This window comes from Ammospiza caudacuta, chromosome 5 (genome assembly GCF_027887145.1).
Source record: "Ammospiza caudacuta isolate bAmmCau1 chromosome 5, bAmmCau1.pri, whole genome shotgun sequence".
Taxonomy (NCBI): Eukaryota; Metazoa; Chordata; class Aves; order Passeriformes; family Passerellidae; genus Ammospiza; species Ammospiza caudacuta.
Window position 1 is genome coordinate 64792433 of NC_080597.1, and position 21310 is coordinate 64813742.

Sequence of the window (21310 nt, forward strand, 5' to 3'; positions counted from 1 at the left end):
ATTAATCCGTGATACACAGGAGAACCCAGAGGCACGAAGGGAGCGACGTGCTCATGGCCAGTCCCGACCAGGACAGACGTGTGCCCTGGTGGGAGGATGGAGAGGAGCAGAGGGGGAGTCCCTGCCTCCCTCTGCTGCTCTGTGCTGGGTGCTTTGCATCCAGGCCTTTCACCAGGAGCTCCTTCTGTGCCTTCTCCTGTTTTACTTCTCAGTGGCTTTTGGAACTGAGTGCACCCTGTGGGACCTGGGGAGGGAAGGACTTCCCTGCCAGTGCCCCAGGGCTGTTTGCATCCAGCCCTCCTCACATGGCTATTTGCAACATGTATTTGTTTACTAGTCTGTTAATTTTTGTATTGAGTTTAAACTCAGGGCTTTACTGAGTTGTATTGAGTTTAAACTTAAGGCCAGAAGGTCTCTTTAGATCACCCTGTCAGATTGGCATTAGCATGGGCCAGACAGTGTCACTGCACAGTTGTATGGCAGAACAGGGGAACAAAATGCCCTTGAAGTGAGCAGCAGTGTGTTACATTTAAGGGGTAAATTACTTTCTTCTGTTAAAAAAGAAATCAAGGGCTTTTATTTTGTCACTTCAAATACAAACAATTCTATGCATCTTGGGAAGATATAGCATTATGATATTCAGTCAGACATACCTTATAGTATATATGCTTCATAGAACTAGAATATAGGTCAGAAATAATTTTTGAGTCTTAAGTTTGTTACAGACATATTAATTGGAACACATATGCAGTAAAAATTGAGAAGCTTTACAGTTTTAGTCAACTTATTATACAGTGAAGTAAATGAAGTGCAGCAATGTAGCAGTAAAAGTTATGCTTTTTCCACTAGGTGATGGAAACATTCAGAGTCTATAAATGCTAATTTAAGAGAGATGTCCTAACAGCTTCTTGGCTACTGGGATAGGAATAGTCTGAAGTTAACTGCCTCTCTACTGTGAAAGGTTTTAAAGCTTTTTGCTTTCCGTCCGAATAAAAAAAATGACATTTACAAACCTCTTCAATGCATATATATTACATATGTTTATCTAGCAACAACTACACCCCTTTTAATTTATTCCCCAAATGTGACTTTTCATGCATGTCTTCTGGATGCTGAATTCAGCAACAGTTTCTAATGAGCTGGTGTGTAATCCATGATTGCATTTCTCTTCTGAAATCACTTCCATGTCTGGCTGATCTATGTTTAGAAGGTGGTGCTTATCCATCAGGCATTTTTGCACTTGTCAGCATTCTTCTCTGTTGGAGGCCCTTTCCCAAGCTTCTTCCCATTTTAATGTTGATGTACAAAAGCTGTTATTCATTTGTTTTGTGCTCATTCTAGTGAGGATTGGCTTAGTAGGACTGTGCAAAACAGAGAAAAGAGAGAAGCTGGTTTACTGCCAGAAAACACAAAAATGTTCACTCTGTGCTTAGCTTAGAGCAAGCCTCTGACCAATATTCTAATGCACTTCATTATATGTATTTCCATTTGTCACGAAAAGTGAAAAATTTAATCTGTAGGTAGGATTTGTAATCTGAAATTTTCAAAAATAATTTTTCATTAGCTAATTGACACAGGAAGTCAAAAGAATGAGATTATTTCATCTAAAGTTTGAGCAATATGAAAATAAAGATACAATGCATATTAAAAATATTGCTGTAAAAAGACTGAAATATTTTATTTCCTCCCCCCACATTACACTTCTCCCATTCCCTTAAAATCCCTACACCCTTGACTCTTGTGGTCACCTTGGCCTGCAGGTAATTCACCCACAGACCCAGAGAGCATGGTGCCCCAGGGCAGGATACCCAGACCTTAAAGCCTGGGGGGGTGGTCCCAAGAACCAGTGAGCCTGGTGGTGGCAAACCCTTCTGCCATGGACCTTGGATGCCTGCTTCCCCATCAGCTTCCAACAAACTGACATTTTTCAAGCAAAGTTTGTTTTGGAGGAAAATTCCAGACTTGTTCAGCATGTATCTATAGTCCAGATTTATTTTACAAGACACTTTGAATTGATGTTGCTGAGACTAGAAAGTAGCAAATAAGTATGTAAGAAGCATAACGTGAACTAGGGAGGGAACTGGAAAAAACGGGTCAGTTTTGTTTGTGTTAAAAAATTAATATGAAATATAATGTTCACTATGATAAAAACATTTTTATGATCAGAGTATGTAATGGGATGGAAGTTTCCAATTGTAAAAAAACCCCTTGCAATTCATACCTCCATGAGCTTCCTTTTACCCTTTGAAACATTTAGCAAAAATGAAGGATAAAGTGTGGATGAGAAATGAAGATACTTGTGATAAATGAAATCTATTAAAAATGGTCTGAGTCTGGAACTTTGGTGTATTTTATAAATGTGGTTACTAATGTTATTATTGTGGCAATTAGTGATATAGGTAAACAGCGCTACCAAATAAAGTGAATGAAAAAGTGCCTGAGCCTCCAATCTGTTTATTTTCTGGGATAAGGGGGTTTGTGAGCCTCTTAAACAATCCATATTTGGTGAAACTGAAATCTGGACAAAGATAACTTTGTGTGGTAAGGAACACGTGCCCTAGGAACAATCATAGCTTAATAGAACTGAATGAGCCATTTCTTTCAATTATTTTTAATCATAATTTCATGTATGTTATTCAAACCCCTAACATTGCTTATTGGATTTCCAGCACCACTCAGAGTTTCAGCAGTAGCATACTAAGACCTTCATTAATTCTTTGGAAAAATTTTGCATGCAGGTGTTGTACACATGGAAATGAAATTTAACAAATGCCATAGCTGACAAGACATATATAAGTTATTCACATGCAACATCTCTCAGTCTGTTTTGTATCACACCACAGGCTTTTGAAGTTTGTTTTCTTAGAGCTACTTACAGTGCTGCTGCCAAGAAATCAGTTAATGGAAGCAGTTTTCATGGAAGCTGTATTATCCAGCCACCCAGGTGCTCTGCTCTTAAGTTCCCTATTTAAAGTCTTTAAAGGCTGCCTGTTAGGCTGACCTCACCACAACGGGGTTACTGCTTATAATTGACACACTCAATTAGGGCAATCTCTTCTGCTGACTGCAGAGCTGGGGTATAGTCAGCCTGGAGGGATTTGCAGCATTTTAGTGTTTATGTACATTTCAGAAAGAGGACACTGAGGTTTGTTTGTGGTAAAGATGAATCACAGGGAGATTTTCAGGTTGCTCCCTGACAAGGTGTAAAAGACATGCTGAATTTCAGATGGTCCCTTCCATGCTGTTGCTGTAAAGTCAGTAGAATGAACAGTAAATATGAGAGAAAGGCAGGCCTTCTAGGTTTGGGTATATATTGTCTCAGACAACCTTAATACTTTACACCACTAATTGTCACCAGCCATATTGAAATGATCTTTGCCATGTATTTGACTGGTATCTAGAAAATAACACCTTTCCAAGTGTTCATCTTTTATTGCTGACTCCAGACACACACAACTGCTTTGCTAAAGAGCAGCTGGCATTTGTGGTGCCACCAAAATTGGTACAGTTACAAAACCTCATCAGCTGGCAGAAAGCCATGGGTTAATGAGGTACCAGAAATTTCCTCCCAGGGCCTCCACAGGATTCCTCCAGCCTAAACATCATCTCTGCTGAATGCTTGCACTGTGGGGAGTGTATGGGAGACGATGAAGGATGAGAGAAACATTGATTCTGAAGCTCTGCAGTTGAAAATAGACATGCTGAGGCACCTTGGATAACACTGCTCTCTGGGCTGTAGGCCAAAAAAAATTGGACAAGTTCAGTTTTAATGAGGTGTTGGAGTTCTCACCTTTCTGCTTATAGAACCACAGAATCATGAAGGTTGGAAAAGACCCCTAAGACCATCAGTTCTAACTGTTAACATAGCACTTCCACGTTCACTCCTAAACCATAACTCCAAGTGCCACTGCCACACATCTTTTGGACACCTCCAGGGACAGTGAATCCAAGACTTCCCTGGGCAGTGTATTCCAGTGTCTGACAACTCCTTTGGTGAAGAAATTTTTCCTAATATCCAATCTAAACCTCCCCTGGTGCAACTCAAGGCCATTTCCTCTCATCCTGTCAGTTGTTACTCTGGAGAAGAGACCAACCCCCACCTGGCTACCATCTCCTTTCTGGGAGTTGTAGCATGATAAGTTCTCCCCTGAGTCCCCTTTTCCTCAGGCTAAACATCCCCAGCTCCCTCAGCTGCTCCTCAAAGGACTTGTGCTCTGGGCCCTTCACCAGCTGTGTTGCCCTTTTTGGACACACTGATCTGGGTCAGTTCCTTATAACCACAGGGAGATGGTTTTGTTGCTTTTATCAGGGTCGGTGAAGTGCTAAGTGTGTCAAAACTCCACTTGTAGCCACTGCAGCCCAAAATTCAAACAGGAACATGTATTCATGGCCTGGACAATATCCAGGTGTATATAATTAAAAGGCATGAAAGGGAGATAAATGCCCAGCTGCACAAGGCAACCAATGACCCATTATCTCTTATTTCCTTGAAGACAGTCTCTTTAGAACAGATAACAAACCCAATTTGAGTGGCCTGAGAGAATTATTTTACTTTTCATGTTATGAGAGAGAGGATTTATGAATATTCCCATTTCCCTACCTGCTGTGGGCGCCTTTTCCCTCTTGATGCACTGAGCATCCTTTGCCCTGGCCTCATGGGGAGATGCTTATCCATCACTGGAGAGTGGCCCTGGGGCAAACTGTGCTCTCAGTAACCAGCCAGGCACCAGCTCAGGTCCTCTCCAAGATTCCTGATGATCCAAGATGAAACTCTAGCCCGTGTTTTGGGGAAGCTGTGCACAGATCATACTGGAAACAGCTGTATGGCCAGGAGGAGAATAAATGGTGCACTGCTGCCTACACCTGCACTGCAGCTGAGACACAGTAAGGAGGGTACAAGGCTGCCTGTGGAGATGGAAAGGAGAATGGACAGAAATTCCCCAACTGTTTTGCTAGCAGTGCTCTTTGAGTGTTTCACTGTTCAGCAACTTCTCAACAAAATGTGATTAATGACCTGTCCACACCAGAGCTGCCCAAGGCGTTTCCTCCTCTCCTTGGCAAACAAGCAGGCAGGATCTGGCAACTGCCTGCTCTGCCATCACTCACAGCTACCAAAAACTACCTGAAAGGGCAGGGGTTAAAGAGAATGCACAGTAAACCTTGAGGAGTTACTAAAACTTTTACAAAATTTTGGAATTGAAATTGTGTGATGGTTTTGTCCATATGGCATTAGAGGAAAAGCTCATCTGAGCAGAAGGTGTGTGAGCTTGCTCTTCTGCTGCAGCACTTCCTTGCAATAAAATAGAATTGAATCACATAAAAAATGACAAGATTTTTCCCAATTCAGTATGCAAGCCCTGTGAAACCAGAGCTGAGTGGAACAGTGGGACTTATTCAATCTGCTGGATGGTATCTTGCTCACCCTGTTAGTGGCAGCAGCTGAACTCCTGGGCATGGCTTGTGGGAAGTGTTTCTAGGACAGTAGGAAATGGTTTCAGGAGCATGCAGGAATTTTCTAAGTGTGTGGCTCTGGTGGTTTTGCTGTCAGAAGGCTCAGTTCCTGGCTGCACAAGCACATTTCCAGCATGTGGCAGGATGCTGTGGTGGTGTGCTCCCCTCCACAGCTTCAGCCCTAACCACCAGTGGGCTCTGATGGCTGCACCCAGCTTTCTCTGGGCTTTGGGGTGGGGTGGCAGCCTGGTAGCCAAGGGCTGTCTGGAGTGATGGGCTGCATGCCAGGATGTCCCCTTGAGGAGGGGATGTCACCTGTCAAGGTTACTCCTCAAAGCTGAGAGATTCCTCACTGCAACAGAGCCTTGGTAAGTGGTTAATAGCACACTGAACTTTGAAATCTTAGCTAAGTGACATAAAGGATTGATTGTGCAAATATAATCCCTCAGACATAAACCACTGAACAAGTCTGGGACTAGGATTGGAGTCAGGCACACCGACACTTCTCTTTGAGAAGGGGTTTAGAACACAAGGGAATTCTTTCTGAACCTCATGCTCAATGACAGGGTCTCTGTCAGTTTTGTCTGCCCTTGTCCTCTATGCAGCAAATAAACAATCTTGCCATTGAATCTTGCTAAACCACTGTAGCATTTACAATTGAACTTTGTTAAATCACTGGTTTATATCAATAAAGTACATTGTTGCTTCTCTCTTGTATATTGCTGCTTCTCTCTTACAAGTGCAGTTGTTTCCATCCATGGCAGATGGTTTCAGGGCCACAGGGGCAATGATGGCTGAACAGACAGAATGCTGTTTTATTAGACATTGTTTTCTGAGAAGAAACAGGAAAAGTTGAAGGATCCAGTCAAATCAATTTTGCTAGGTTTCCAGCATGTGTGTACAACACACAGCTGGACAGAACTTTGCTGTCAGCTTACAGGCTGTCATTCACAAGAAAAAAACCCAGTACACCTAAAGCTACACTCCTTGAATACTTAATGCACTCAGCAACTATCCTACCCTCCCTGACAGACTCTGGCCAAGTCTTGTGGTTTTAAAATCCAATTCGATCTTGCATTGTATTTCCCCCCCTTTTTCTATTGTATGTGATGACTGAAACGTGACAGGAGGAAATGGATGTTGGTTCAGGGGCTGTTTGGTTGCAGACAGCATGCTGTGGGTGGAGAATCATGGAATCATTGAATGGTTTGGGTTGGAAGGGACCTGAAATGCCTGAAATATCACCTCATTCCAACTCCCTTGCCATGGGCAGAGACACCTTCCACTTGACCAGGCTGCTCAAAGCCCATCCAACCTGGCCTTGAACATATCCAGGGACAGGGCATCTCTTGGCAACCTGTTCAGGGCCTCACCACCCGCACAGTACAGAGGGATACAGCAGGGATACATTATTTTCTGCATTGTTGAATTCTCCACACAGAATGTTTCTTCAAGCTATTATGACAATAAGCAAAAGGCCCCAGGACTAAATGTGGTTGTCAAGAAGAATTGACCACAAAAAAAGCATTGAGCAATGAAGTGTCACCACCTTGTGCCAAGGTATGAAAGGAGACATGAAGAGAGACAAAGGGAAATTAAATCTGAAGCCCAGAGTGGGTCAGGGCAGCCTAACCATTTGTGGTCTTGACTTCTTTAAATTCCTTTTTTCTTCCAGATGGAAATTTTGAGAAAGGTGAGAAGATGTTTTGGGCACAGAGATCAGATAGAGGTTAGGCCTGGAGATGCATCTCACATAACATCAGCTCTCTCACAGTCAGACATCAGATGTGAGGCTCTAGGAAGTCTCATCCATGGTTCCCAGCACGGATGAGTGCTCTTGGCTTCTGTGGGTCTGTAGACCTGTATGAGATGGGAGGCCTAAATCTGAGATGGACAAAGTGAGGCGTGTGAATCCTGCAGTTACAATTACCCTGCACAAAGTCATTAATTGCATGCATGGAAGAAAAGGGAAGCTGCTGCCCATGCATGGAAGATCTTCAGCCTGAAATATCAAATTATTAGGCAGTTTTGTAACAAAGCCTGAAAGATTAGGCTTGTTTGTAACAAACTATCAGAGACCTTATCTGAGCACAGCTTGAGGATGGGTATTTTTAGTTCTTTTGGGGTGTGCCATCGTGCACCAGGACTGCCTTCCTGGTGAGCAAAGGGCTTTGCAGAAGCTGAGTCTGAGGTTCCAGCCCCAGGTCAGGGAGGAATCAGTTAAATCAGGTAAGATCAGTTAAACAGCTTGAGGACTGATTGGGCAGGGATGCAAGCAGCAGTCCAGCCTGATGGGAAGGCATGAGCCAGGTTACATACAGCAGTCGGCTTGGCTCTCTTGTCAGTGGGAACTGTGCCTGAAGGAGCAGGTGAGTTTTGACTGAAAATGCTGCAAAATGGGGTTAAAGCAGCTTAAAGAAGGCACCTCTTTAGAGCCTGACACTTTTCTTATCTCTGAAAGACCCTACTTCAACTATGCCTAAATATAGCCAGGTGGCAGTGACAAAAACTCTGAAAATGGGTGGCAGTGGCTCTAAAACTCTGAAAATGGGCAGGTTTCAAACTTCCCTGCCACCCTTCCCAATCCCTGGCTTGGGTGGCTTTCCTCTGGTTTGAATGCAGCTCCAAGAATACAACATATGTGTATTTATTGGTGAGAAAGACAGGAGAAGAGTGACAGACAGAGGGAATAGAGACCTATCCAAGGATGGATCAAGCTGTAGCTGTCATCTCTGTCATCTGCTGGCACCAGTCTGGGCTGGTGGAAGCAGGGCTCCCTTGGGTGATGGCTCTGCTTGCCATGCCTCACTATGAACAGCTTTTGGGCTCCTCATCTGGGCAGCTCATGGCTGTCCCTCCAGGGCAGGCATCACCATCCCTGCTGCTGTCACACACAGAGTGTGCCCTGGACACGGGAGGAGGCTCTGTGTCTGCCTGAGTGGGAACCAACACACTGGGATGTCGAGATCAGATCCTGCTCAACAGTGCGCTGCCTTTTCCTCCATTTCAATATTTGCTTCTGTCACGAAAAGGAAGATTTTTATCATAATGAACAAACACAGCAAAAAGCCTCCTATTCTTTCTCCTAAAGAGTTTTCTTTGACTGTGGAACATCACTGAGACGCTCCTTCCTCTGGTGGTCCCTTTCCAGAAGGCTCATCAATTTGTCTTTTGTACTTGGTGGTGTTTCTGTCGAGTTTGGCAGGGGAGTCACGTCTCAAGACAGGTTTGCTGGCATGGGAGATCTAGTATGTTGTTGGAAGAACTGGCAAGAGGCTGAAATGCCTTCATCAATAATGTCTTTCACATGAAGGAGCTTCCTGCTCTGTAGAGTTGTAGGCTCAAGTCAAGCAAAATCAGTCGCTTGTTGTTCATCTATTTTTATTTCCTCCATGTGGTTTGCTGCAGTCTTTCTTTGCCCAGATGGTCAAATAAATTGCTGTCACTGAACAGGAGTCTCTGAACGGTGATTCCTAAACTCTTCCTATTCTCTAACTGTTTAATGAGAAAATGTTTCACTTTCTTTATATTCTGCCCATTTGCTGTAGCTGTTTTTCAGTTTCTCCCCTGGAACCCAGAGGATCTGTAGGTACTTTTGTTTGTTTCTCCAGCCTCCAAGCTGCGTGATCAGACTGCCCAAAAAGCTCTTCATTGTCTGTATTTAAAAACTGTCACAAACATTGATGTACTTGTTTACAGGGAGCTTCTCTGAGGATCCAGCCATGTCAGTGAGGTATCTTGACAAGGTTCTGGGCATACCAGCCAGAAAATGTTTGGATTGGCATTGTACAGTCTTTTGGCTTTTTATTTTGTTAGCAACATTTTATATTTACCTTTAGCAGCATTATATCTTCCAAGAGTTTTCCTGTGCTGGGCAATGTTAGATGTTGACATTGGCAGGTTTGTTGGTTTGGGGAAGCAAACCTTGGTGCCATTGACACAAAGCTGTCCTTGTCTGTGCTGGGCCATCGGGGCAGGCAGAGGCAGAGCCCAGGGCCAGCGTGGGCTGGGGGCTGTGGGGAGCCCTCAGTGCTGCCCCGTGTGCTCAGCCTGGCTGGGGCTGCTCTCCTGTGAGCACACAGAGTGGGAGTCAGTGCTGGGAGAAAGCCAAAATATTGCAGCAGAGCCTGGAAGGTGCCAGCCAGGATCTCTGTGTAAGGAAGCTGCTACGATGGGGCTTATTTTAGTGGTGTGGCAGAAAGGGAGCTCTGCTCTTTTCTCAACAGACTGCATTTCTCCAGATGAATTCACAATTCATACAGTGAGTGTTTCCTCCTAACAGAAAGGAAGAGGGCTCTGGCAGTTCTCTGGTCACTCCAACATGACATTTCTGTGAATGAAATTGCCTTAAAAAAAAAGCTGATTTTTAAATTTTAACATAATAACTAAAATATTGCAAGAAGTTTAAATAAAGAAAATAAGAAATATATCAATGCTGATGAACCTTAAATGCTGCAGAATAATAAAAACATTTAAAATCTCATTTTTTTTGATTGTGTGAAATGAATTTCCCTGTTCTTTGGCCAGTGCAAAAGCTGTGTGACCTCGGAACATGGCACAAATCCATGCTGAGCAAAGGCACATCCAAGGATTTCCAGAAGTTTTTCAGACTTTTTCGTTGTAGGTACTTGTGCTGGAGGGAAGAGAGAATTTGATGCATGAATTGGGCTGGAACTGGGCGTGGGGCTCTGGCTTCAGGGGCTCACTGTGGAGGGGAATGGTCCTGCAGCTGCAGGACTTTGTCCAGGGCACCTCTGGGGCAGGGGCTCACCAGGGCTGTGCTGCGTGTCCTTCATCCTGTCACACTCCTCTCTGACTGCTTGGCTGCTCTGATGCTGGGTCTCCACCAAAACCTGCTAATGAGCTGCAAATATTGATCCCATTTGAGAAAGATACAGGTGCCAAGTTACATGCTTATGGGCAACAGAAAGATAATGATCTGGAGCTGCTTTGGTCTGAGATTTCAAATCTGCAGTTTAGTGATTAGCTTACCAAGCACAGGAATGTTAATTAACTCTCTGTATACTCTCTAGGCAAATAGGAAGTGTTTGGAACTGTACATTGGGCTCACAATTGTTTCCAAGGTATGAAATTACAGGTTAAACTACTGAAAAAATTCTCAGTGGGGTTAGATGATACTCTGCTAGAAGAGAGTCTGGATTTGGGAGCTGGCAAAGCCAGGGTCTAGGGAGAGGGTGAGCTTTTTGGTGAATACCATCTGTCATGAAAAGACATTAATTTTTGTCATCTTCATTTTCTTGCTCCAAACCCAATTTGTGCAGGCTTTGGACAATTTGTAAGGATTTATTACTGCTATTAATTTATATAATTCCCTTAAACATTTTCTTGAGTTGCTCTAGAGGTGTGAAGGGCACTCTTGTAAAAGAAAAAGAAGAGATTCCTTCCCTGAAGAGCTTTCAGCATGGAAAGCAAACTGCAATCAGCAGTGCAGAGGAAAAAAAACCAAAACAACCCATCCCAAAGAGGGAAGGGGAGGCTGTGTTAGGAAATTGCCAGCTGAAGAGCATGCAGAAAGGCAAGCTGGTTTGCAGGAGCCCTCAGTGACACGTGGACATGGACAGTTTTCCTGTTGTTTGGCTGTTCCCATCAATGACTATGAGACAAGTCTTGGGTAAAGTTCACATTCCAATGTAAGGATGCCCTTGTAGCAGCAAGAGGCAGCAGGGCAGTCTCAGGCAGCAACTAACCCAGTACCAAACACTAACAGGACGGGGGGAAATCTCCAGCCCACCATCTCAAACCAAACCCCAGATTCACCAGGATTCCTCAAAGCTCAGTCACTAGTTTCTCCAAGACAACAATAATTCAGAACAACCTATTAGATAAAGAAGACAGTGATACAAGTTTGCTCAGAAAGAAGCTCAGCTGTAGAAATGGGGGCAACTTAGACAAAAGGGAAGCAAGTCAGGTCCAGTTGCATCTGCACAGCTACATCTGCAGCTGGAGAAGAGCTCCAATAAAGACTTCCCACATCCTAAACAAGTAATATTTGTCCATACTTCCCTCTCATTCTGGTCCCTCAGCCAGGTGAGCAGTGGGGGCACAGAGGACCCTGTGTGTGCCCTGGGCTGGGCTGCTCAGGGGGCAGTGCCCCTGCTGCTGGCCCTGCTGGGGCTGAGGCTCCTGCCGAGCCTCCCTTGCCTCAGGAGACCCTGGCAGTGCTGAATTCCCAGTGCAGGTGCTGCCTGTGTTTGGTGTCTGGCACGGAGTCACCTCCTTGTGCTGAAATAATACTGATGGATTTCTGCTCTGCAGTGATAGCTTGTGTTTGCAGCTGGGTTAATGTGTGTCAGCTGTCATCGTCCCTGTCAGCCGCTGCTGTCACCGAGCTGCAGATAAGTAAATCTGTGATGATGCATATCCCAGGGAGAGCAGGGATTAAATATTTCATCACCTCAGACACTGGAACAGCTCCTAATTTGGTGTCCTTTTCTGGAGGTCACATCCTCTCGGATTGCCCAGCCCTGGGGGAGAGCAGAGCCTGCCTGGGTTTCAGGGGCTGCAGGGCTGGGCATTGCTGGCAGCAAGGTCCCTGCAGCCAGGGCCAGCCAAGCTGCTGAGCCAGTCTGGGCACAGTTAGAAATCAGCAGACACTCAAGGAAAAAGTAAAACTTCCTTTTCTTCCAGTGGGCCTGGTAAGGCAGTTGAGCCTCTGTTGTGCAGACCAGGGACAAGTGGCCAAGTGTCTCTGTCTCTGGGACACACTGCTGAGCACCAGCACCATGGACTGAGCCCCTGCCTTGTGTGCTGGCTCCCTCCACGTGGGCAGCACTGTGGACAGCATCAGCTGTGGCTGTGGTCAGGTAAATGTGCTGGTTTCATGTGGTCCCAAAGTGATGGGCACTGAACCCTGGGGATGAGCTTGGTGGTCATTCCTACAGCCCTTACATCACCGGGTGTCCATGCTCTTTCTTCTCTGCAGTGATATGCAAACCCCTTTGCTAGCAAAGTCTCATATTATCAACTGCTTTGAGACAGGAAAAGAAGCTACAATTCAGATTTCTTCACTCTCCTGGACTTTTATGGTGTCACCCACAGCAACTTTATGTTGAAGGAATTTTCAGTGCAAAATACCAATTTGTTGAGACTGAAATTTTCTCGGATGCTTCTTTTTTTTAACACATGAAAGGAGCTATTCTAGGGAGATGTGGAAAATGAAAGAAAATACTCTGATAAACAAAATCTTGGATACTTTTAGACTAACTACCTAAAGAAACAAATAAAAATGAAAATGTCCCCTTTTTTTGAACCCCACTGGAAGAGACAGAAGACTCATCCTGTTAGTGCTGCTCAGGGAATAAAGTCCTTGTTTTCCAGAAAGACTTAATGAACCATAAACATTCAAAAACCAGGAAGACATATAAACATGAGTTGTGAAAAGCCTGATTTCTTTCTTATTTCCTTAGAGCTAGTGGTTTTCTTTGCAATTATGAGGCACAGAAGGATGATTTTTGTTTGTTTTTGCTTGCATCCTTTTTTTTTTTTTTAACTGAGATTGAAGTACAACACGTGATTCAGAACTGGAACTTGGAAAACAGAAAGCATGAGCAGTTGTGACACTTCTAAAGCTGCAGGTAATTCTACAGGCATTTCATCTTCATCCCTTCCTTGTCTTCATCTGAACTTATACCTTCCTTTGCTGTGCTCTTCATGTGGACAGCAGATAGACTGTATCCTCCACATGGCTATAAAAACACAATACAACATTCCCCCATGGGTCTGTGGTTGCACTGACTCTGGGATCAGTAGCTGGACCTCAGCAGAAAAAACCTGAGGTTTTGCAGATGGATCTTTCTGTTATGTAAGGTCTCCAAATCAGTATTCATCTGTGCACTGTGAAATAGCAGCATTTCTGCTTCTTTTTGATTTTTTTTTTTTTTCATGCGGGGAAAGTATACTTTGTGCTGGCTTCTCACATAAAAATAGCAAACTTTATGAGATGCATTTCCCTCAGGCCTCACAGAGTAGAATTTGTTCTGTAATAAGAGACCAATGTGTTTTAATTGCTTGTTGTAGACTATTACCTGTTAAATTTTTCTGACAGTGTGACACCAGCAAAAAAAACTTCTGTTTTGCTTCCTTCTACTTTAGAACTGTCAAACAACCCTAACATCTAAGGATAAAACATGACAGATGACTCAAATATGTGACAGGTCATAAAATATTGATTCTTCATGTTACCTGCTAATGAAACACATGCCACCATGGCTAAATCTTCCTTGCTTTGGATTCCTGATTTTAATTGTTATAATTCCAGTTTAGGTTTTAGTCTAGAATTAGGAAGCAATGGGTTTGGTCCCAGGAAATACTAAAGCCTATAAATAAGGGATCAGTTCTACTTTTCTTTAACTGGTGTTTTTTATCTAGACTCCCAACCATGTTTTATGTTAAAATCTTCATCTGATGGAAACCCTTTTGGACCTTTCTGGTTCCTTTTTGACTCAGTAGAACCAAGCCAATTCCTAACACCATATTATTATGAGAAGCACTAAGGATCAATCAAGGACTTCCCATTGTGATTTTCTTCCCCAAGAGATGAACCTTATCTTGATCATGTATGAAATAAATAATATTTACTAGATTTTTTTTTTCAGGATTTTGGCATTTTTCTGGTTAAGCTTATAATTTTTAGTATTTTTATGTAATTTTCAACCAGCAACAGCTCAGTGTGGGCTTTCTTGTCTGGTTCTACTGGGTCCTTTCTGTCCAATGAAGACAGTATTGTTTTGGCTAGAGATTTCTATGTAAGATCTTCTGGCAGGAAGTAGGGGATGGTGCTCTACCTTTCAAAGACACTGAACCTACCTTTCAAGCAAAATCTGGAAAACAATGTTCAAAACTAGATTTGTAAGCTCTTGAGTAGGGATTGTGTCTGGTACAAATTCTGTGTGCTTGGAAGGTTATCTGTTTTCCATTTCTATTAGCCAGACTTCTAAAAGAGTTGAACCACGAATCTGAAAAAATCTAAAAAGCATTTAGAAAATCTCATAGCATTTAAAAAACTTTCATTTAAATAAGTTGATATGAAAACAAATTTCCAACAAAACTTGTTGAAAAAACGTACTGTTAAGAGGTGATTAGTGGCTCACTGTCCAGCTAAAGGACTGTATTTACTAGAATTTCATGGGAATCTGTCTTAGATCTGATGTTATTAAAATACTGTCACTAGCCACTTAGATAGTGGAATAGAGGATCTCCAATGGAATTGGGGATTTTCTCCTCCATTTGTGGGTCACAGTAATTCAGGAGGGGCTCCAAGAGTGTTGTAGGTCAGAACAGTATTCACCATTTATAATGAGTCAGAGAAAAGATCTGAAAACCAGGAGACAATTCAATAGCAATACATGCATGGCTAAAGGAGAGATTAGCGCTGGATAAAAGTTAAGGACCAAACAACCACATGACTCCATAAGTCCCTTCTGTTGTGAAAAATAGACTAATGCCCTACCACTTTGAAGAAACACAAAAAATTATCAGCAAGATGCACAAAGTGAGTCTCCCAGGCTGCTCAGCAGGGCCCCAGCTGCATGGTTGGCTTTTTGGCACTGGACTGTAGGGGAGAAGTGTTCCTACCTGGTGAGTACAAGAGGGGAACAACAGGAGTGTCAGAAGTCTTGGAATTCTTAATGTAAGAGAAAACATGGGCAATTGATCTGTGCAATCTAGAGGAAAGGAGACTTAGTGGACATAACACTCTTAACTCTGAAAAAAAGCTGCTGGAAAATGAAGGGAATAAATCATGGGAATGTGACAAGTAATGGACTTAGAGAGCAGCCAGGGAAATTTCACAGAGGAAAACCCTGTCCAGGATAAAATCCTTTGGCCTGGGGAGCAGCTGCTGAGGGTGGAGCGGGAGCTGCCAATGCTCCCAATGGGGCCCTGCAGTGCTCCCCCACCAAAATGCCCCCGGTCCCTGCAGGCAGGCAGAGCTGAGGCACATAAACCCCACAGTGCACCCACTGACGTGCAGCAGGGAGGCAGGAAAAGAGAAGTGTGCCATCTGCACCTTACAGCCCCACAGGAGGGACACAGCCTGGGAGGATGCTGGGCTGCAGGGCAATTCCTAAGGCAGGGCTCAGGGACAGTGGTGTCCTGCTGTTCCCCCTCACTCCAGCTGGAGGGACTAAATGACTTAGGAACATCACGTTTTCTCCCCAGGTGACTTACACAGAGGGCATTTCCACTGATCAGGGAAGAATGATTCCCCAGCCCATATTTCTGTGCCAACTGTACTGTCTATTTTTAACAGCAAGTTTCCATTAGCATTTGTTTGCTAAAAATAAACACATTTCAAATGCAATTCATTACCTAGCGCATTAGGGTAAAGGCAATTTATTCTTCAGTCAAGAAGAAATATTTTTAAGAGATAAATTGGTTCATGCAAATATCTGTGACTTGCACTCAGTGCACGTGGTACCAGCAGAGACAGTGCTCTGATTTCAATTGATGGGATAGATCACAAAATTCAGGAAGCTGCTGAGGAGCTCAGTGCAACATTCTATTTAACTTAATTAAAAACATAATGAAAATTATGTAAGAGAAAAACAAAAAAGAGATGTGGTGTGCTAGACACAGTTCTCCCTTTGAACTGCGGTGAAACAGAAGGGTAACAAATGGGCAGATAAGGTTCTTGAGAGGGGTTTTTTAATTATATTGATGGTAATGGCTCCCTAAAACCTAAGCATCACTGTTTCTCACTCACAGAACAGGGGAGTATTACAAGGGCACAATTCTGAATTAGAAAATGCCAGTACAGAAGGATTTTAAAATGGGTTTAGATGAGCTGCTAAGCCAGGAGATGGATGGTGATCTCTGGTGAACCTGTCCTTCATGAATCCCTTAGTTTCCTTTTTATTTAAGAAAAACCAGCTTCCCAAATGTTTTGTGGAAATAAGGTACTTAAAGCAAAAGTAGCTATCTTTTGGCAGGAGGATTTGTAGGGCATGTAGTGAATTCCTGCTCTGAAGGTTCTCAAGTAGGAACTGAACCTGAGCCTCACATGCCCCTGTCTCCTTCAGAACAAAAATAATATACCATAAATAAATAAAAAACCATAAAAAGAAAAAAATCGACTCAAAGTCCTCAGGATATGTGGGAGGAAAAGCACAGCTTTCATATCCAGCCACCGCTAATGCAGCAGGTCCTGCAAAATCGGCACAGTCTGATTTTCCCCACTAGAGGGGACTGCAGTATCTGGAGTTACCTGCTCACTCAGAACAGTTCTGGTAACTTCAAAATCTGTGGCATTACTAAGAAAATTAATTACTGATACTTGCAATATAATTCAAAACAGTGTAAAATTGGAATATGGTGGAAACCCTTATCAAATATGAAAAATGAAAAAAAAGAATAACTTGGATTTAGGTTCCTACATTAAACAGTATTTGAAAGTTGCCAGAATAAAAAATAAAATTAGTGTTTTAGTTTATCTGAAAAATGTGGGGCGCTTTTCTATACTGTTTTGCAATGTATATATGAAATACTTTAAATTAAAATACAGTTTTAATTAACATCAGAAACCTAATCTATAAAATGCTCCTGATGATTCACAGTAATGTGTTAAATCTGCAAAACCAGCACCTTGCTGTCCCCAAAATATTTTGGTGGCAGGATCCTGAGCTAATTGCAAACACTTGAAACAAAATGCAGAGGGAGAGAAATAAGAGCCCAGGTGTGCTCCCCACCTTAGATGTGCTGCTGGGGGATGCCACAGCAGGCGGCACAAGGAAGGCTCTGAACGTGGAGAAAACAAGTTCTGACTTTTCTCATGGTCTCTTATCCCTACAATTTTGGCAATTAAGCACTTCCAGGTGCCTTTTTCATCAGAAACAGCCATCAAAGCAGCACAAGTTAAAGCACATGTGCAGTTGTTGAACTCCAGGAAAAGGAACAACAGAATCAAAGAATTGTTGAGGCTGGAAAAGGTCTAAGATCTTTTATTTCAACCTTTAACCCATCATCACCACTATACCATGTCCCTTAGTGCCACATCCACACACCTTTTGAACAGTTTTTTTTTGAGTTTCTGACAGGGGCACTTTCAGAGACAGTGTTTCTATCACTTCCCTGGGCAGCCTGTTCCGATTCCTGACCATTCATTCAATGGAGAAATTTTTCCTAGTATCTAAACCTCCTCTAATCTAAAGTCTAATCTAAACCTCCTCTGGTGCAACTTCAGGACATTTCCTCTTGTCCTGTCACTTGTTACCTCCTCTCAGATGGTTGTAGAGAGTGATGGAATCACCCCCAAGCCTCCTCTTCTCCAAGATGAACAACCCCAGCTCCCTCAGCTGTTCTTTGCAAGGATTGTGTTCAATGTACAAGCACTGGTGCCTGCTGCCAAGGGCCAAGATTTGGGTTTGGAGCTGGTAGTTCCTGCCAACAGGTTTTGTTTTGTTTTACAGAGCTTTATTTGCATCAGTTCTTCCTAAGGGAGCAATAGTGGGAGGTGCCTCCCTCATCCTGTGATTTGTCCATGTGTGGGTTGTGCTGCACTTCTGCCCTGCCACAGGGGTGATCCTGTGGGATGCCCTATTTGCACCTTGCTCACCACTGCATCCCTTTGGCAGGATCAACCCCTTGTTTATTACTGCTCTTTTGCTGCAAATCATTAAACCAAAACTCGTATTTTCTCTCTGCCAGGTGCCAGCAGTTTTCTCGTCTTGGTGTGAGAGACTCAGAGAGCTGCAGAGGTCAGCAGGAGCCTGCTCCAGCCCCTGTTCAGCTACAGCAGGCCACTCAGGGTCATCTCCAGTCAGGTCCAACCATGGACACTCCAGCACCTCTCTGGCAGCCTGCTCCAGTGTTTGACAATGCTTGCTGACAAAAAGGGTTTTTTTAGAGTTTAAATGTGATTTCTTGCATGTCAGTTAGTGTCTGTTGTATCTTATGCAGTGCCCAGGCACCACCAAGCAGACTCTGGTTCTGTCCTCTTCACTGGGCCCCCATCAGGTGTTTGTACACACTCACAGGGTCCCTGTTGAGCCTTCTCCATTCCAGGCTGAGCAACACCAGCTTGTCACAGACATATTTATGAAAAATCCTTCTGCTAGGATCTTTTCTGCTGAGAAGCTGAGAAGCTTCAGCTTCTCCATGTTTTGCTGCTTTGGAATGTGATTTGGAGAATTATTTACCCAGCATGTGAAATTTTCACTTGATGACCAACGACAGCCACCTGTGTCAAGGCTGTGAGCAGTCACAAGATTTTATTATGATTCTTTCCTATTCCTTGCTAGCCTTCTGATGAAGGAAAAACTGTTCTTTTAGTATAGTTTTAATATAATATATCATAAAATAAGAAATCACCTTCTGAACATGGAGTCAAGATTCTTGTCTCTTCTCCCAGTTTTTCATCTGCTGAATCATCCAGATGGACTTTGTGCCATTCCTCACAGCCCTTTAAGCTGGCACTTCAGCCAGTTTTTGGTCCACCTTGCTGTTTAGTTACTCAGCCCTTCATCACCTTGTCTGTGAAGTTATGGCAAGCACCCAAAATCCCTGCTCAAGTCAAGATGAACAATGCCCCTCACTGCTTTCCCTGTGGCCCCTGGGGCAGTCATGTTGCTGTACAAGGTTTTCAGGTTTTCTCAGGTGTGATTTCCCTTTTGTAAGTCCAGGCTGACTACTTCCAATCAGCTTCTTGTCCTTTGTATTTGGAAATGGTTTCCAGGACTATTTACTCCATGACCTGGCCAAGGACTGAGGTAACACTGCCCCACATCATCCCTCTTGGAGATAGGAGTGACACTGAATGTCTTGTCTATGGTATGCCCAAACCTATTGAAATTATTTAACTACTTTTTAAATTCAGTTAGTGAATGCAAAAATTATTTCCATGGTCATCTTCTTACTACAGAAATGGCAATCTTTCCAGGTGCCTTCCCCAGCAACAGTTTTCCTTGATTGCTCCCTCCATTCCAAACTCTTCATTTGCTGCTGTTCTCTTTCCAGGGGTTGTGACAGGACACCAGCCCAGTGCAGCTGAGTGCCCGGGATGTTTCCTCACACACTGGGCTGTTTCCAGAGGACCGAACCTCTGCCACAAACCCATCCAGCTGCTGAGAGGAGGGAGAGCAGTGGGACCTGAGAGCGGCTCAGAGGACAGAGTGGGAAGTGTGAAGATCTTTTAAAGCTCCCTTTTCTTTTCTCTCTCCCTTCCCTAATCGATTCTTCATCCTGAGGAAACTCCTGTGGGATGCTGCTGTCAGAAACTTGTCTCCCTTCCCCCCTTATTTCCATTGCTCCCTTTTCAAGTGACAGGCAATTTTCTCCCATTTATTAAGGTTATCTTTTCCTATACCCATCACAGGTTTCAATCTCCTCTGTCCTTTTCTGCTTTCTATTCTCTTCTTTTTTATTCTAAGAAGAGAAAAGAAGGGAGCACTGGCATCCTAATTATTTATATGCAAATATTTCCTCTACTTTTGTCCTGATTTAGCAAAAGTTAGAGTCCTAAAGGAGCAGCCAGGAGAGTCCCTTTTATTCCCATCAGGCATTCTTGCAGCTTCATTCCTGGCTAGCAAAGCAGTTTACAAGACCAATGGAAAATTGACATTCTTTTATCCCTGCTGCAAAATTTGTTTTATAATTATATGTATCCTATTCTAAAATGTATATGTGGCCTTAATCCTCCTAATATGTAGGGCTTAATATGTATAAAAAGTCTGCTATGTATGTTGTCTCAGCACAGAATTTCAATTTCTAGAAAGGCTGAGACTGAATTAAAAAGGAAACACTGTGCATGGCAATGAGCTCATTTTGACAGGCTGAATTAATTTTAAATAATAAGGAAGTAATTTCCATCTCACTAAATGCCTGCATTTTTCTGTAAAAATAAAACACTATAGTCAAAAAGACACTCTTGAGAAGTGTCTCTCATAGAGATAAGCAAACCAGATAGCAATTAGAAAAGTAAATAAATCATAATTACAATAGTAAAAGGTAGCATTAAGTATTAATGCACTTCAAGCCCAGCTACTTTGATTGATTTCTGCTTTATCTCATTAGCTTTATAATCAGAAAAATATAATCATATGAAGATACATAGATTTAAGCACAGACAAATACCTCTAGCAGTTAGACATGGCTGTTTTAAGGATGCAGTCACAACTGCCTGATGCAAAAGTAAAAAAACAGGAGGAAAAAAAGCATGGGAAAGAGATCTCTACAGCACCATCCCTTGTCCCCACTGTCTGAAAGGGCAAATGAAATATTCTGTGGATGTTCACATAGGGGACATGGCTTTCTGTGTGGAAGCATGACCAAAAGTGATGGTGCTTGACATGGTAACACCCATCTGGAGTTGAGAAGTGATGTTCAGCTCTCTCCTCTAGAAGGGGGATTCCTCTCTGTACTCCAGACTGGTCAGGAGAGTTTTCCCACCCAGGCTGGGCTCACCACAGGGCAGTGGCACTGCTGGGGTTTGCACAGAGCCTCGGGGTCCCCCTTGGTCCTGGGCTGTGCTTTGGTTACTGGGCTGTGCACAGGAACACCCTGGGCTCCCCTGCCAGGGGAGGACTGTAAGCACCAGACACCCTCCACACCCCTCCTTGAATGATGAATTATTTCCTGCACAGCATCAGGAGGAGCATCTAGGTCATGGGTGTCTGAGCATCCTCCCCTTCTCTAGCATATTCTCTAGCATATTCTGAGCCAGGGTGTCAGGCCCTTTCCCACATTCAAGGGAAAAAAATCACCTCCTTTTTTAACCAACAGCATGGTGATTTGAACATCTGCGTAGAAATGGGAGATCCTGGTGCAGCTCTAATCCTTGCAATAGCTGCTTGACTACAAAGCATTTTCTAAAATGTATCTTTCATTGTCCTGTAAAATAAAACCG

The 21310-nt window shown here is 43.3% G+C and overlaps 1 protein-coding gene across 1 annotated transcript in view; it reads right to left on the minus strand.

Annotated features, from left to right (window-relative positions):
• Positions 1 to 811: 811 nt before the first annotated feature.
• LHFPL3 (LHFPL tetraspan subfamily member 3) overlaps positions 812 to 21310 on the minus strand; it is a 231242-nt gene continuing 210743 nt past the window's right edge. The window contains exon 3 of the mRNA XM_058805792.1: positions 812 to 1361. Within this exon, the coding sequence (XP_058661775.1) occupies positions 1333 to 1361 (29 nt within the window). The 3' untranslated portion in view covers positions 812 to 1332. The remainder of the gene's footprint in view (positions 1362 to 21310) is intronic.